General features: G+C 38.6%; 1 protein-coding gene across 1 annotated transcript in view; it reads right to left on the bottom strand.

The window, feature by feature from the left end:
- Reck (reversion inducing cysteine rich protein with kazal motifs) overlaps window positions 1–13,796 on the bottom strand; it is a 78,412-nt gene extending 64,616 nt beyond the window's left edge. Inside the window, exon 1 of the mRNA XM_027930818.3 lies at window positions 13,646–13,796. Within this exon, the coding sequence (XP_027786619.1) occupies window positions 13,646–13,745 (100 nt within the window). The 5' untranslated portion in view covers window positions 13,746–13,796. The remainder of the gene's footprint in view (window positions 1–13,645) is intronic.
- Between the last annotated feature and the right edge of the window lie 2,705 nt (window positions 13,797–16,501).

Genomic DNA, 16,501 nt, shown 5'->3' with positions numbered 1-16,501 from the left:
CCACTGACAACTTAAATTTTAAAAAATTTATGAACAGTTTATTAAATACAAGGAATCAATTCATTCACTCAAAAACCATGAGGCTTTGTCCTCATTGAGATTACATTCCCTGGAAGGAGAAATAAACTATACACACACACACACACACACACAGAGAAAGGGGGGGATATGAATGTTAATGTGGAATGGTGGTAAAGACTATGGCGATAATAAAGCAGGTTAAAGAGTAAGGAGAATGTGTGTTAGGGAATAGGAAGGTATTTTATAGGGCAGGTTAGGAAAGCCTCACTGAAAAAATGATACTTGAGCAGAAACCTTAAAGAAAGCAAGAGAACAAGTCTATTAAGTTTTCCAAACAACAAGTGCAGTTTCTGGTGTGTTCATAAAACAGCAAGGAATGTGGCTGGAAAAGAATGAAAGGGAAAGTAGAAGATGATGTGTGATATTAGAGAAGTAACAGAAGTCTTAACTGAAGCATACAGGTCTCTAATAGGCCATTGAAAGGACCTGTGCTTTTACTCTGAGAAGAATAGAAAACAATTGGAGGGTTTTGAGTAATCTGAGTAACATTTAAAAAGGATCACTCTAACTTCTGTGATAAAAATATATTGTCGGGCTGGGGATGTGGCTCAAGCGGTAGTGCGCTCACCTGGCATGCGCGGGGCGCTGGGTTCGATCCTCAGCACCACATAAAAAATAAAGATGTTGTGTCCACCGAAAACTAAAAAATAAATATTAAAAAAATTCTCTCTCTCTCTCTTTAAAAAAAAAAAAAAAAAAAAAAAAAAAATATATATATATATATATAGTAGAAGCTGGGCGAATTGGCACCTGTAATCCCAGTGGCTTGGGAGGCTGAGGCAGGAGGTCTGTGAGTTCAAAGCCAGCTCAGCAACTTAGTGAGGCACTAAGCAACTCTCTCTAAATAAAATACAAAAATGGCTGGGGGTATGGCTCAGTGATTAAGCACTCCTGGGTTCAATCCTTGGTACCAAACACACACACACACACACACACACACAACAGAGAAGCAAGGGAGAAAACATCAGTAAGCTGTTCCAATAGTACTGATAGGACATTATAGTGTCTTGACTAGGGGGCAGCAGTGGAAGTGGTATTAGTAATCAGAGTCTGGATATATTATGAATGCAAAGCTGACAGAACATACTATTAGATTAGATGTGTGATATGGTAGAAAAAAAATCAAAGACTATAAAATTTTTGGTGTGAGAAAGTGGGAAAATAGAAATACCTGGAAATACCCTTAACTGAAATGGAAAAGACTGAAAAAGGAAATTCCAGAGGGTGAGGAGATAATCAGAAATTCAGTTTTTAAATAATTCTGATATAATTTTGAGATGTCCATTAGGTGTCTGAACGCAGGAGAGTGTCCAGTGTATGGGGAAAAAACTAAGAGAGAGAATGTGACCAAGAAGCCAATTAAATAAAATGTTTCAAGGAGGAGGCATTAACTGTGCTAGATGATGTTGTCAAGTAATGTGATTCAAATTGACTACAGTATATAGCAACGTGAAAGACGCTGATGACTTCAAATAAGTGTCATCAGTGTGACCTGATGAGGGCAAAAGCCTGAGTTCAAGAAAGAATTCAATAATGTACAGATAACTCTTGTAAAATGAAGAATGACTAGCCTTTGTCCTTATTCTTAGGAGACTCTAAATCCTTGGAATTTCCTGAGTAATAGGAGTGTTTTTGTTACGAAAATGAGATGACTCATTATCTTACCTAAATATGTTCAAGATGGGGCCTGGCCGCCACTCCAGAAAGACTAGAAGATTGGGACTACTGAGTCACCTCTCAACCTGACATCTCAATCTTCGGAGGGGGGACTGGAGACTGGATTCCAACATGAGACCAATAATTCAATCAATCATGCCTATGTAATGAAATTTTGATAAAAACTCCTGACACAGAAGCTCACTGGGCTTCCCTAGCTGCTGAATACACTGATGTGAAGATGATACATCCTGATTCCATGCAGAAGCTCTGCATTTCCTCCCAGACCTTGTCCTAAGAGTCTCTTATTTGGTTGGTCCTCCAGACTTGAACCCTTTATAGTAAAACAGTAATTTTATTTTGTTTTTTATATTTTGGTACTGGAAGTTGAAACCAGAGAACTAAGAACTAAGTGTGTGCTCTACCATCGAGCTATGCCCCCAGCTCCAAAGAGCAATTTTAATCATATTGCCTTCTGTAAGTTATGTGGATGGTTCTAGTGAATTATTGAACTTGAAAGGGTCATGGGAGACCACAGATTTATACCCAGATCAAAAGTGTAAGTGGCCTTAAGACCCTTGAAGTGAGGCTCCTGTCTGGAGTAATGAAAGTCTTATTAGGGACCATGTCCTTTAAAACTTGTGGAGGTTATGCTAACTATGAGTGGTTGGTGGCAAAACTGAATTATAGTATACCCAGTTGGAAGTCAAATGGATTAAAGAGAAATTGAATGAGATGGTTCCTGGAAGGGGATGTCAGTTCAGAAAGAGACATTCTTATTTAGAGACAGGGACACAATAATGAACAAAAATTATGCTCTCTTACTTCATCCATTTATAGCCTGGTAGTAGTATAACAGATTTAGCAAGGCTGTCTTTGTTAAAAGTATTGACTGTTTACTTAGGCCTTCAGATGCAGATGCCCAATGAGTAAAAGGATAAAGGATAAAGGATAAAGCTTGGCATTTCTGCCTTAATTTTGTATCTATCTCCTTTATTACCTTAAACTTTATGACCTGCTCAGCTTTGCACATAGGCATGTTAATCATTTAAGGAGTGTTCATCTGAAAACGGATAAGGCAAAGTTTACTGGCCCTAAATTTACCTAGCCTATCTTGTCCCCCTTTGAGACTAAGACAAGATTTGCAGGGATATTTATAGCATTCTGTTTCAGACCCCTGGAGCGGTGCCTAGAAGTATACAGTCATTGGTCTACTCTTTCCATGAATAATAGAGCCTTGCAGGCACATCACCCTACCACAAGCCCCCTAAACAGGAGCAATCATCTCATGGAAACCAAACCACCCCCTTCCAGGATCCTTGGTCTGATAGATAAACATTCTGCATCCTGTGAAACAAATGGAGACTGCCCTCTTAATGATAAGGACTTCTCTGGAGCCACCGTGAGGAACTAGAACTGAGATAATGACCAACCAGGCCACAGTCTGACCAGGACTGTTTAATTATGCATTACCCCTTATACCCAGCCTGAATTCTTCCTCTGTTCAATCTTAAAACCCATATCAACACTCCAAAGACAAAGTTGAGATGCTAGATCTCACTCTGTCTTCCCAATGTGACTATGTTGAGAAAAGCTCCTTTCCTGCTTTTCACTATTACTTTTTCTGTTTAGTTTTTGGGACAAATGGCCAAACCTGACTTGTTAGAACCCCAAGAGTAAGGCCTCTGGCCTAGGACTCCAGTAACAGTAGGACCAATCAAGATAAGAGGAAAAGATTTAAGGACACTGATATATGAAGAATGAAGCTGACAGAACGTACTTTCTCAGTGAAATAGAGACTGGGTCAGAAAATTGAGTTGCACTGGATGTGGTGGTATACACCTATAATCCCAGCTTCTTGGGAAGCCGAGGCAGGAGGATCCTGAGTTCAAGGCCAGCCTGGGTAATATAACAAGATCCTGTCTCAAAACAAAAAATCCCAAACAAAGAATAAAAATACGGTTGAAATAGGTAGGGTTTGGGGTCTTGAGCTGAAACTGTCAAGGTTTGAAACAACTAATTTGGAGAACTGAGAAAGGAGACAATATTAGATGTGTTTCTGTGTATAAAAGAATACTGTTTCATGATATGTTAATATTAATTCCTCAAGAAAATGTTTCATGTTCAAATAAACTGGGAAAGAAAGAATTAAAAAAAGTTGAACAGCCAGGCATGGTGGTGCATGCCTGGAATTCCAACAGCTTAGGATGCTGAGGCAGGAGATTCACAAGTTTAAAGCCAGCCTCAAAAACTTAGCAACACCCTATCTCGAAATAAAAAATAAATAAATTAAAAAGGGTAGGGGATGTGGCTCACCCTTGGGTTCAATCCCCAGTTCCAAAAAAAAAAAAAAAAAAAGTTGAACAGATTCACTATAGGACTTTGTAAAGCCCTTCATACATTAATGTAACTATTAAAGTACATTAATTTGCTAAATGAGGAGCTACTACACAAATTTCTCAAGCCATAGGACAAGTTTCATGCCAATTAACATCTCAGAATGTCATTTGAGAAACATCAAATTAGAGAAACAGAAAAACAGTAGCCAAGTAGCATTATGGGCCCAGAGGAATTCATAAATTAGATACAGATACAATATGGAGGGGCATGGAACTGTTTCAGAGTGTAAAAGACTGGGAAAAATATATAATTGGTCAGCAGCTATGTAGGACTGGCAAGCCAAAGAAGACTTAGAGGTAAAAACATTATATTTTAGGCAACTGGATCTAATATGATGGCTTTAAAAATACATATTTGGGTTGGGGATCTTAGTGGTAGAGCACTTGCCTAGCATGCACAAGGCCCTGGGTTTGATCCCCAGTATCCCTCTCCCCTCCCAAAATATATATGTGTGTGTATAGGCACACATTTTTAATATATTATATAAACCTGTATATGTGTGTACACATACTAATAAATGTAATATAATCCTCTATTCAAGTAAAATCTAAACCATTTCAATATACAAATGAGAGGGGCTGGGGATGTGGCTCAAGTGGTAATGCGCTCGCCTGGCAGGCGTGCGGCCCGGGTTCGATCCTCAGCACCACATACAAACAAAGATGTTGTGTCCGCCGAGAACTAAAAAATAAATATTAAAAAATTCTCTCTCTCTCTCTCTTTAAAAAAAAATATACAAATGAGATAACAACAGAACTTTTTTGATTGAAAGCAGGATTGGTATTGGAAAGAAAAGAATGAATAAACAAGTGAATAAAAGAAGTCCTCTTTAAGTCTTACAAATAAGGCTTCTAAGTTCAAAACTAGAAACTTTTTCAACAAAACAATCACAGGGTCTAGGATACCACTGGTATATTACTATAGTTTGGTTTCATAAAAGATTATTATGGAGCTAGTTTTCTAACATTAACTCATGGGAAAAGGTTTCTTGAAGTTCTAAACACCTGACTTATAATATTCTGAAGAACATACAAAAAATTTCACTACATTTCAGAAGAAAAAAGTGTTTTGATTCAAAGTGTCAAAAGTGCCTTGTGCTATTCTTACTGTCTAAGAAGCTCTAAGTCTAGGAAGGGCCCAAGCACTCATGAGACTTCCTTCTAACAGCCAGACCAACCCCCATCTCCTAAGATTGTTGGTATGTTCCAGCCTTATTAGAATGGGAGGGCAGGCAGGAAAAAAAGGCCCCTCTGCATGATATTGACATGATCTTTTGAAGTACTCTAAAAATTGGCACTTTCTACTATCCTCTAACACAAAGGTCATATGAGGGCAGAAAATCCAGCTGATCTTGAGCAAAGATAACTCAGAATAACATATGGTCCCAATAAACACAGGCTTAGCAAAAAGTAAACAATCAGGCAGACAGGAGTCTGATTTGGGTCTTGGGATTTTTGAAAAAGTTTCTTGGAGCAAAGGTTTATTTAAAACAGAAACACAAAATGTGTTACAATTAAAACTCCAATAACAACCAACAGTTTTATTTAAAAACATAAATATAAAAGACTTTTTTTTTCCTATTTAATAGTGAAGGTCAAATTTATAGTGGAATGACCTACAAAGTTAAATTTTTAAAATAATTCTCCCCCCCACCATTAAAAACCCCATGCAATTTGGAAGAGAAAGAGAGTCAGAGGAAAAAAAAAAAAAAAAGAAAGAAAGAAAAGATCTCTATTCCCACTGTTTTGCCACAACCTCTGTTGACATTCTGGCATATTTCCTTCTAGTCTTTCCAAAAGCCTTTTCTTGTATTTCTGACCGAATGGATGAAAGAGGGCAGCCTGAAATCTTCTGGCAATAATCTCTTTCCTCTTCTCAACCAAGCATTCCTCTGTAATAGTACATTTCCTCCCTTTAGAGGACTGCCACCCTCCATGAACAGGCTAGGGAGCCTTTGCTCCATCAAATTTTCCAAACTGTACTCTTAACTTTAGCCTGTATTAGTACACATTTTTCTTCCTTTGAAACAATAAAAGTTTATTAGAATCTTTAACACTGCATATTTTCCAAGAAATAAATGCCCACAAAAAGACATTAATTCATACAGCTTCATTAAGGATGGGAAGATTCAAATGTGATTAATGTGGCAATTAAAGGTCTTTATCTTTTTTAGAGCAATTAAAATGGATTAACTGGGTCATTCAACTATTACAAAGAAGGGGAGAAAAAAAACCTTTCCAAGACCTAAGGCTTTCTATAACTCAATGAATTCTAGAAATGCTTTAATTTTATAATTTGACTCTAATTTGTTCTTCAAGAAAAAAAAAAAACAGTTTTAAGCTGTTTATTCTCACAGAATGAAGTTGAATAAAGGTAAAATAGTTTGATTTATAACTCGATATCAACATGGTAATTAAAAAAAAGCACAGGTGTTGTCCTTATTAATAAGACATACAGGGGCTGGGGATGTGGCTCAAGCGGTAGCGCGCTCGCCTGGCATGCGTGCGGCCCGGGTTGGATCCTCAGCACCACGTACAAAACAAAAAGATGTTGTGTCCGCCGAAAACTAAGAAATAAATATTTATTAAAAAAAAAAAAAAGACATACAGATACCTTGCATTCTTATTCCAAGCGTCTGTGATTATAAAATTAATAAAAATCAAAACTTGATTATTAAAAGCCATGCTTGTTAGCTTTAAGAAAGAATTAGAGACATTTAGATATATGCAAGCAGAATATCCAATAATTTGAAATATCAATGTTTGGCTGCTGGTTTAGGCAACATGTATACCAAAGATAGGCAAATAAGCAGGAAGCACATGCTACAGCCACACACAGAAAAATGCAACTTCTAAGACCAATTAGCATTTTAAAAAATGGAACACACCCCAATCTAAAAATAAGGAATATCCATAGAATTACAGGATTTTTTTAAGTTAAAAGGGATTTTGCCACAGATATCTCCCAAATCCCAAAAGCTGTAATTTGGTTAATGCAAAGCCATTCTTGTTTTCTTTTCTATGGAAAATAATGAGTTCCTCTAATTAATGTTTTCCTAAAGAATTACTAAAACAGAATATATATTTTTAAGAAAATATACATATCCTTCCCACACTATTAAGGGGGAAAAAATCTGAGCTAATGCTGGAAGAAGGTCATTTTAAATAAAAAAGATATATTAATTTAAAAATTCTGGTCTTATTTTTATTACATATGTATATATATATATATATATATATATATATATATATATATATATATATATATATTTTGGCTGTACTAGGGATTATACCCAGGGTTTTGTGCTTGCTAAGCAAGCAATCTACCACTTAGCTACATTCCCAGCCCTTTTTAAATTTTATTTTGAGACAGGGTCTCAAAAAAGATGGTCCTGGATGACCTTGAACTCATAACCCTTCTGCCTTGGCCTCCTGAGTAGCTGGGATTATAAGTATGCACCATCACACCCAGTGAAATCTTTTTTGTGATCAAATTTTTATTTTCAAAACAACTTTGAAAATGAAAATCACTCTAAAAATGTTTAAACGACAATTGCAACTTTAATTTAAAAATTCATTCATGCAAATGTCACAATTATTCTTAAAAACTGATGTTATGTGTGTATGTATCTGTGCAAAATACATTGCCAGCCAAGGAAGAGCCAAATAATCCATCACTCGTCCAATACTGCTGTCATACTGTTTCATCATCTGTATGATTACACATATGTATAAACAGATATGTTTTGTTTTTTCCTGAATCATTTGCAAGTTGGATATATCCTCTATTGTTTGTCTCACGCTGCGCTGCTGTAACACCAATTATGTTCATTCTGTTGTAGTATCAATATGAATGCCAAGTTAATTTTTTTAATGGATTTTTCATGATGTCACTCTTAATTAAGGGCCTACAATGGCTTCCTACTATTCCAACTAAAAATATTTCCAAGTCTTTTTTCTAGCCTTCCTTCCCTAAACTTCAGTTATTTTCAATAAGGAAAAATCTACATTTATTTGGAACACAGTCTTCTGCCTGAAATGCTTGGTGATTTAAATTCCAAACATCTTTCAAGTTTTTTTTTCCAACAACTTCAGGCCATGTTGATTTTTGGTTTAATTAAGATCCAACTTTTTTTTTTGGCAGTACTGGAGATCGAATCCACAGGTACTCTATCATTGAGCTATGTCCCCAGCTCTTTTTATTTTGAAACAGGGGCTTGCTAAATTAGTTACTGGGATAATAGGCATGTGCTACAGCAAGACCCTACTATTCTAGGTAGAATTGGAACCTTTAATATTTAATTCTTATCTAAGTATTCCAAATGAGTTCTTTTGGAATCCCCAGATTGACTGATCTTCTTGGTACACCAAGTACAGTATTCAATTTAAAATATTTTATTCACAGATTAAAAAATATTAATACTGTTTTTACATCCTTTTTTAAAAAATATTTTTTTTTCAGTTGTAGATGGACACAGTATCTTTATTTCTTTTTATGTCGTGCTAAGGATTGAACCCAGTGCCTCACAGTCTGAAGCAAGCACTCTACAACTGAGCTATTATACAGCTCCAGCCCCTTTTGTTATACCCCTCTTAACAGGAAAAAAAAAAAAAAAAAAAGTACAAGTTTTTTCCTCCCTGTACTCTCTCAGTAGCACATGTTATATGGTGACCCACTCATAATGTAGCAAACATGATTGTTTTGGTCTCAAAAAAGATGGTCCTGGTTGACCTTGGACTCAATTTGGTTAATGCAACGCCATTCTTGGAGACAATCAAGTTCTCAGGCAAGAAATAAACAGCCCGTTGGTAGTACGAATAGAAGGCAAGAAGAATTGCAACTGGGGAAGCTGAAGTTTTATTGGAGTACAGAAAACATGAGTAAAAAGAAGAAACTGGTTGGTAGAAAAAATGCAAGAGATGCACAAAAAGAAGCAAAGAGATAGAGAAGCTATCTGTAAAAACATTCTCATTCCTTACAACTTTCCAGTTTCCCCAGCAATCCCTAAGGTAGAGGTGTGCAGAACTGCCCACCCATAGTTTTCTATGAGATTTCCTGTTAAAGGTTACATAGCCAGCCCCCTAATCTGAGCTAGGTTGGGTCTGTTTGTTGGGGTCAAAAATGCCTTAACCCCAACAATCATCATTATGTAACAACTAAAGGAAAAGGCTCTTGTGAAATTCTCCTATACATGCTAATAGCCAGCATTCTTGCATAATTTTCTACCCCACTCTGTGCTACAAGTCTCCTGTTCATAAACAAGAAATTTGAAAGTATAAAATCTCGCTCCCAATGGTATATCCCTTGTCAGAATGATTCTCTTAATATTTCATTGTTCTTGTAGTCTTCATGGTGTCTATGTTCTTAAAAGCATCCAGCATATTATATACAATATCATGACTTTCCCTGAAATATAGTCCTTAGATTTAGGATGTAAATAGATGTGTTTGAATTATATATAATTACAAATATAAATTAGCAATGTAGATAGTATACATTTGGGGGTAATATTTAATGTCTGAATTTCCCACTAAACTTTTAAGTCACATGAAAGTAAAGATCATGTCTGTTTTTGCTTTTATTTTATACCTATGTTTATCATGGCATCTGGTACTATTAACAGATCATATTTGCTGAATAAATTATTGACAGGTATAAAATTTAGCTTAATAAGCAATGGACATGGGCAATTATTCCTAATACCCATCTTAAACATAAAAAAAAATGTAAGAACATTGTTTGTGGTACTTGGGATTGAACCTAGGATCTGCACATGTTAGCCAGGTATTCTACCACCAAGCTACATCTCCAGGCCCCAAAATGGAACTTTAGAACTTTTGGTTCTATTTCCGCCTTACCTGTCAATTTTCCTCAAACCTGCTCCTTCCTGTCTTTCCTACCTTGGAAAATGGTATCAACTTTTACTAAGCTGCTCAAGATTAAAATAACAACAACAGAAACCTATGAGTAACCCTTAATTCTTTCTTTCTTCAATTCCTACATCCAACCTATCAACAATATCTCAGATCTCTCCTCTTCTACCTCCACCACCACTCTCCTCTGAGTCACCATTCTCTTGCTTGGACTACCGCAATGGCCTTTGAGATGCCTTGTCTATACTCTTGCCTATTATAATAATTTTTTCCCATTTAGCAGCAAGGGTGATCTAAAATATAAATTAAATCATGTCTCTCATTTAAAACTCTGTTGGTTTCTATCTGTACACAGAATGCAATCTTCATGTGACTTCTTATAAAGATTAGCACCATCTAGTGATAGTGTACTTTCTTTCTCACTATGTTCCAATCACATAGACCTTCTGGTCTTTATGCCTTAAGGCCTCTGCTCTTCCAGGACGCCACCTCTGTCTTTCAGAAGGATAGTGCCTTCCTGGCCTTCAGATCTTAACTTCACCTTTCAAAGAGGCTGCTCTTGTCAACTCTGAAGTAACCATTCAGCTTCCACTCACTCAATTCTGTTACCATTTGGTTTAGTTTTTTCATAGTATATTTATCACACCCAGAAATAATTTCATTATCTATTTCCCCTCCTCTAGAGTGTAAGCTCCTTGAGACCAGCAGCTCTGTACTTAGGACAGAGTATTTTTTGATGGAAAAAAAAAAAAAAAAGAGTATGCTTTACTCTTTTAAAAGTCACATTATGGCCGAGCACAGCGGTGCACACCTGTAATCCCAGCAACTTGGGAGGCTGAGGCAGGAGGATTGCAAATTCAAAGCCAGCCTCAGCAACTTAGCACGGTCCTAAGTAATAAATGAAGCCATAAGCAACTCAGCGAGACCCTGTCTCTAAATATAAAAAAGGGACTGGGGATGTGGCTCAGTGGGTAAGTGCCTGGGGGTTCAATCCCCAGTACTAAAATAAAACAAACAAACAAAAAAGGTATACTTACAATATATAAAACTTATATAATATACTTATAATATATAAAACCAACCTCCCTTTCTTCTTTGAATGTTATACAGTAAAAAGTATGAATAATGAAAGATTGCTTAAGTCTATGATATAAGATAGGAACTTTTAGTAACATACTATAAACTATCCTATTGGGTCTATCATTAGTTCTAGTTCTTTCTTCAGTGTAGGCCAAGACACTTCATTGGAATGGGAATCTGTTTTTTATTACTTTCCTCCAGATAGGCGTTTTCTTATTTAAAATTCATTTGTTCTTTTTCAGGATTCCAGACTATTACATAATTCCTTAAATGTCAACTTGTTGCAATTTGGCTCTTAATGTTACATCTTTTGCTTACAAAATATCTTAAATAGAAACAGAGCTACTCCCCAGGTGTCATCAGACACAGATCCTAAGAATGCAGCATAAGGTCCCATCCCACCCTCCAAAAAGATAAGCAGCCAATAAGTAGTATTTATCACTCCCTCACCTACATCCCTTGAGCATAAGAATAATCAGGGCAGAGTGGGTAGTGACTGGTAAAGGAGGAAACAGAAAGACCCAAACTTTGACAGAAGACTATGCAGGAATATAAACCAGGCCTTCATTGAAAAACAATTTAATAATTGTGTTCTCAATTTCTGTTTAGAATTGAAGAACATTTTTTGCACTTTCTACTATGCACAGTAGAAGCCTTTGTCCACTATATTACTCAATGTTCTTTATGTAAAGAACCAGGCAATATAAGCTTCCTAGAACTTAATACAAGAATTTTAAAATTAAATCTGGAATTTTTCTCTTTATCAAACAACACAAACTTTATGAGGTCGTGAACTTTTAGAGCTGGAAGGGCTGTTAAAAACCAACTAGCCCAGCATTTTCTAAAATGCATGTTAGGCATTATGAACAAAACATTTTATGAGCAAATGATTATTTCCTTTCTGTAATAATTTTGTGATATAATTCACATAGCATGCAATTCACCCTTTTAAGGTATATAATTCAGTTCTGTTTAAGAGTTGTGCAACCATCACCACTGTTTATTTTAGAATATGTTCAGTTCTCTAAAAAGAGTTACGCTCCTGAGCAGCCATTCTCTTATTTCCCCAGCAAACCAGTGTTTGGAATAGAAATCCTTGGACCCTTTATTATGAATCTAATGTATTTTGTGAATTTATAAGATGAGGGTACAAAATGCAGTGTTTCCCAAACATATTTAATAGCTAACATTTCAGTGGTTACTATGCTATACTATATATTGTATACCGTACACAATAAATGTGGATATTAGATAAAAAGATTAAGGCTAAGTAACTTTCTCCAGTATTCTTAACCTCTTCACTCTACAATTTCCCACAGAATTGAGTAGCTATGGATGAGAATGTACAACTAGTACTCTATGGACCAAATCTTTGTAAGTGCTTTAGTTCAATCTCTTTTAACTTAGTGAGAAAAATGGGGTCCTGAATGGTAAGTTGAGTTAGCCAAGAATAATCAGTATTCTTTCTCTTTTTTTCTTTGGTTTCTGGGCTAATTTACATGTAAACTTAGAACCCAATTACAGTTATCTAATCCTAAGTTTCTGTCACAATTCTCTCCCTTTTTAAAACCTTCCTTTTTCTTTTTTCTTAATCTTTATTTTTAACATTGTAGACTACCTTAAAACCTGTTGAGATTGACTTTGCTTTTGCTAGGGGTCTCTCCCTGAAAGCAATGCACTCCTCCACCACTGTTGTTAATAGGAACCCTGCCATCTATGGATGGTTAGTACAGTTAGGAAGTCATCATTCAATTCTGCCCCCATCCTAGGTGGATGTCATCTTTCTCCCTCTGTGCACACACAGTTCTGTATCTCCTTTGGACACTTCTGCCTTGAATTCAAGCTACTCCTGTTGTACCCTAGTTTGTAACCTGAGCTCTCCTGGATAGCAGGAGTTAGCAACAAATCTGAATGACCAGCAAGTAGGAGACAACTAACTATAAGCACTGTAGTTTGCTATTCATCCTTAGTTTAACTCCTTTTGAGCAAGGACACAACTCTCCTACAGCCCGAAAGCACCAGAAAGCAGGGTTTACTGATTTTTAATGCCTCCCGCCCAACTCTGTCTGACACAGCACGGTGGGGCCAACCAGCGCTCACGACACCGAGGCCGGCCTTTCGAAACCAAGTGAGGGTCAAGTAACAAGTCACAATCACTGCCTGGGCAGGAGGCTGCACATCTGAAATCCATCCAACCTTCGTGACGATCCTGAGCGAAGGCATTTTACCGTTTTCTGACAGGGGCCAGAGCCAGGCGAGGGGTTTCAGGGCAGAGCAGGGAGCCCATGGCCGATAGGTGACAGAGCAAGGCCTCGAACCCGGGTCAATGGCCCCAGTTCAGAAGATCTTCGGGACGCAGAGGGCAAGTAGGGAGGGACCTTGATTTGTCCCGCGTCGGCAACGGGTCCTGACGGCCGAGACCTCCAGACCCAGGGTCACCGGACGTGGGCCGGGTCTGGGGTCGCGCTCACTCCCGCCCCCTGCCCCGCGCCATCTTGGAGTGCTGAGGCGGCCGCTCGGGATCGCCCCGAACCGCAGCTCCAGTAGTTACTCACCCGCACTGCCCGGGGCCAGGCCCCCCGCCACCTCCGCGACCCTCGCCACAGCCAGCAGAAGCAGCAGCGTGCCTCGGAGGGAGGCCCGGACGTTCGCCATGTCCGGGCCGGGCGGGTCCGGAGCGGCGGGATGCTCGGACCCAGCCTGGCCGCCGCCGCCGCCGCCGCCACTAGCTCCAGGACCCGCCCCTGGCGCCCTGGCCCTTCGGTGATTGGCTGCGGCGCACTCAAGCCCCGCCCCCGGCCTCACGGAGTTTCCAAAACCTCCTGGGGGCGGCAACGCGCCGTGGACCCCGGCCCTTTGTTAGAGCCCAGCTGTATATGGGTATTATCTGCAGCCGGCCAGCCAGCGTTCTCCAAGAGCGGAGTCAGAGGCTGTCAGAACGGGAGAGGCCCTTGGAACGCCGCTCCCGTCCCGAGGTTTACCTCGGGGCCACTGAAGCTCAGAGAGGAGACTGACTGCGAAGACCACAAAACAAGTTCGCCTGAGACCTGGGGGCTAAGTCAAGGCTGAACTGCAGAGGCTACTCCCCTTCTGGTACCCTCAGAGATAACTCTCAATATCCTTTCTACCGAAGTGCTGCCTCAGACCGAAAAAAAGGCGTGTCACCTGACTTCCCCCAAATGCTGAAGGGTTCTGCCACTGACATGGTCCCAATTCAAGGGCCAGAGGCACGGATTCACCACCATAGCTGTTGGCACTTATAGGCTCGGAACACCTTTCGAGTACGCTTAACACCTATTTCTTTCTAGACGTAGGGACTGAATGTCAGACTGTGGCATTCAGACGTTGGGATATGTAGCTCTGTGGTAGAGCGCTTCTCTATCATATGTGAGGCCCTGGATTCTATCTCCAACACTGGAGGGGGGGATCAGTTTGGAGGTGCCCCACCCCTCATATGACAGTCACTGTGGAGAATGTTTGAGAGCGTCTGCTGGCTATTGAAGCCAATTGTGTAGGTCTCTTCTGCCCACCTGAACAATAGTACATCCATTTTGGAATCATCTTACTGTTCAGGGATGAAACTAATAGCTTATTTCCATTATTTCCATTTTCCCTCTATTAAGACCACTAGAAGCAGTTGGCTTTCCCAGGGGACAGAGAATTGCAGTGTAATGTAATGGAAAGAGCAAGGGTTTATCACACTCCTGAGTCCTAATTGCATTCTACTTAACTAGTTCCTGTGACCAGGGGCAAAATCATTTAACTTCTGAGTCTTACTTCCCTCCTCCTCCTCCTCCTCCTCCTCCTCCTCCTCCTCCTCCTCCTCCTTCTTCTTCTTCTTCTTCTCTCTCTCTCTCTCTCTCTCTCTCTCTCTCTCTCTCTCTCTCTCTCTCTTTTAGCCTTCGTGGAAAGATTAAAGAACATACTGTATTTCAAATATCTAACACAGTATTTAACAGAGTGAATAATATTAACACTTGAACTGTAATGAGAGATTTTCCACTTGGGCCAAAGGACCCATAGGCTGAACTCCTTCCCTACCTTGCTCCTCACTCCTGCTTAAGAGATATGTGTCAAAAAGTCTAGACTGTCCAATATGGTAACCAGGAGTGATGTGTGACTCTTGGGTGACATGTGGCTAGTCCAATCTGAAATGTGCTGATACCAAACTTTAAAGGTTTAGTAAGAAAACAAGAATGTAAAATATATTAAAATCAACTCACCTGATTCTTTTTACTTAAAAAAATATACTTTAGTTTTTAGAATAGTTTTAGGTTCACAGCAAAATTGAGTGGAAGGTAGAGAAGGCATACCCTACCCCTCCTATGCATGGTCTCCCCACTAATCATCCTGCACTAGAGAGGTACATCTGTTACCATCAATGAACCTTCATTGACATAACAACCAAAGTCTATAGATTACATGAGAATTCACTCCCCCCCCTTTTTTTTGGTACTGGGAATTAAACTCAGGGGCACTCAACACTGAGCCACATCTGCAGCCCTATTTTTTATTTTATTTAGAGATAGGGTCTCCCTGAGTTGCTTAGCACCTTGCTTTCGCTGAAGCTGGCTTTGAACTCGTGATCCTCCTGCCTCAGCCTTCTGAGCCATTCGGATTACAGACTTGCCCCACAGTGCCTGGGCAAGAATTCACTCTTAGTGTTATACATTTTGTGGGCTTTGACAAATGTAGCTGTTAGAAAAAACATTATTTGTGTGGTTCATCTTGGGGCTCACATTATACTTCTATTGGACAGTGCTGGAATAATCATTTTTAAAAAGATTAATGCTTAGTGATGAACATGACACTTTAAAAATTTTATTTACCATTGATTTTTGTCCTGGGATCAAAAGCCATCTTATCTGTATTTTGGATTTTAAAAAGCATCAAATTTATCATCAAATCTTTTTTTTTTTTTTAAATATTTATTTATTTATTTTTTGGTGGACACAACATCTTTGTTTGTATGTGGTGCTGAGGATCGAACCCGGGCTGCACGCATGCCAGGCGAGCGCGCTACCACTTGAGCCACATCCCCAGCCCCTCATCAAATCTTTTGATTAGTTTTTATGTGATATATCTTCTCTATGGTTTTACTATTAACCTCTCTGTGTCCTTATATTTAAAGTTGGATAGTAAAAATCTTGTAGTTGAGTCTTACTTATTTTTCTTTTTAATCTAATTTAATAATATCAATCTTTTAATTGGAGTATTTAGAACATTTGGATTTAATATAATTATTTTTTTAATTTTTATTGTTGGTTGTTCAAAACATTACATAGTTCTTGACATATCATATTTCACACTTTGATTCAAGTGGGTTATGAACTCCCATTTTTACCCCATATACAGATAGCAGAATCACATCGGTTACACATCTACTGTAATATAATTATTGATATGGTTGT

The sequence above is a fragment of the Marmota flaviventris genome, chromosome 13 (assembly GCF_047511675.1).
Source record: "Marmota flaviventris isolate mMarFla1 chromosome 13, mMarFla1.hap1, whole genome shotgun sequence".
NCBI lineage: Eukaryota > Metazoa > Chordata > Mammalia > Rodentia > Sciuridae > Marmota > Marmota flaviventris.
This window is presented reverse-complemented; position numbering and strand designations above follow the sequence as displayed.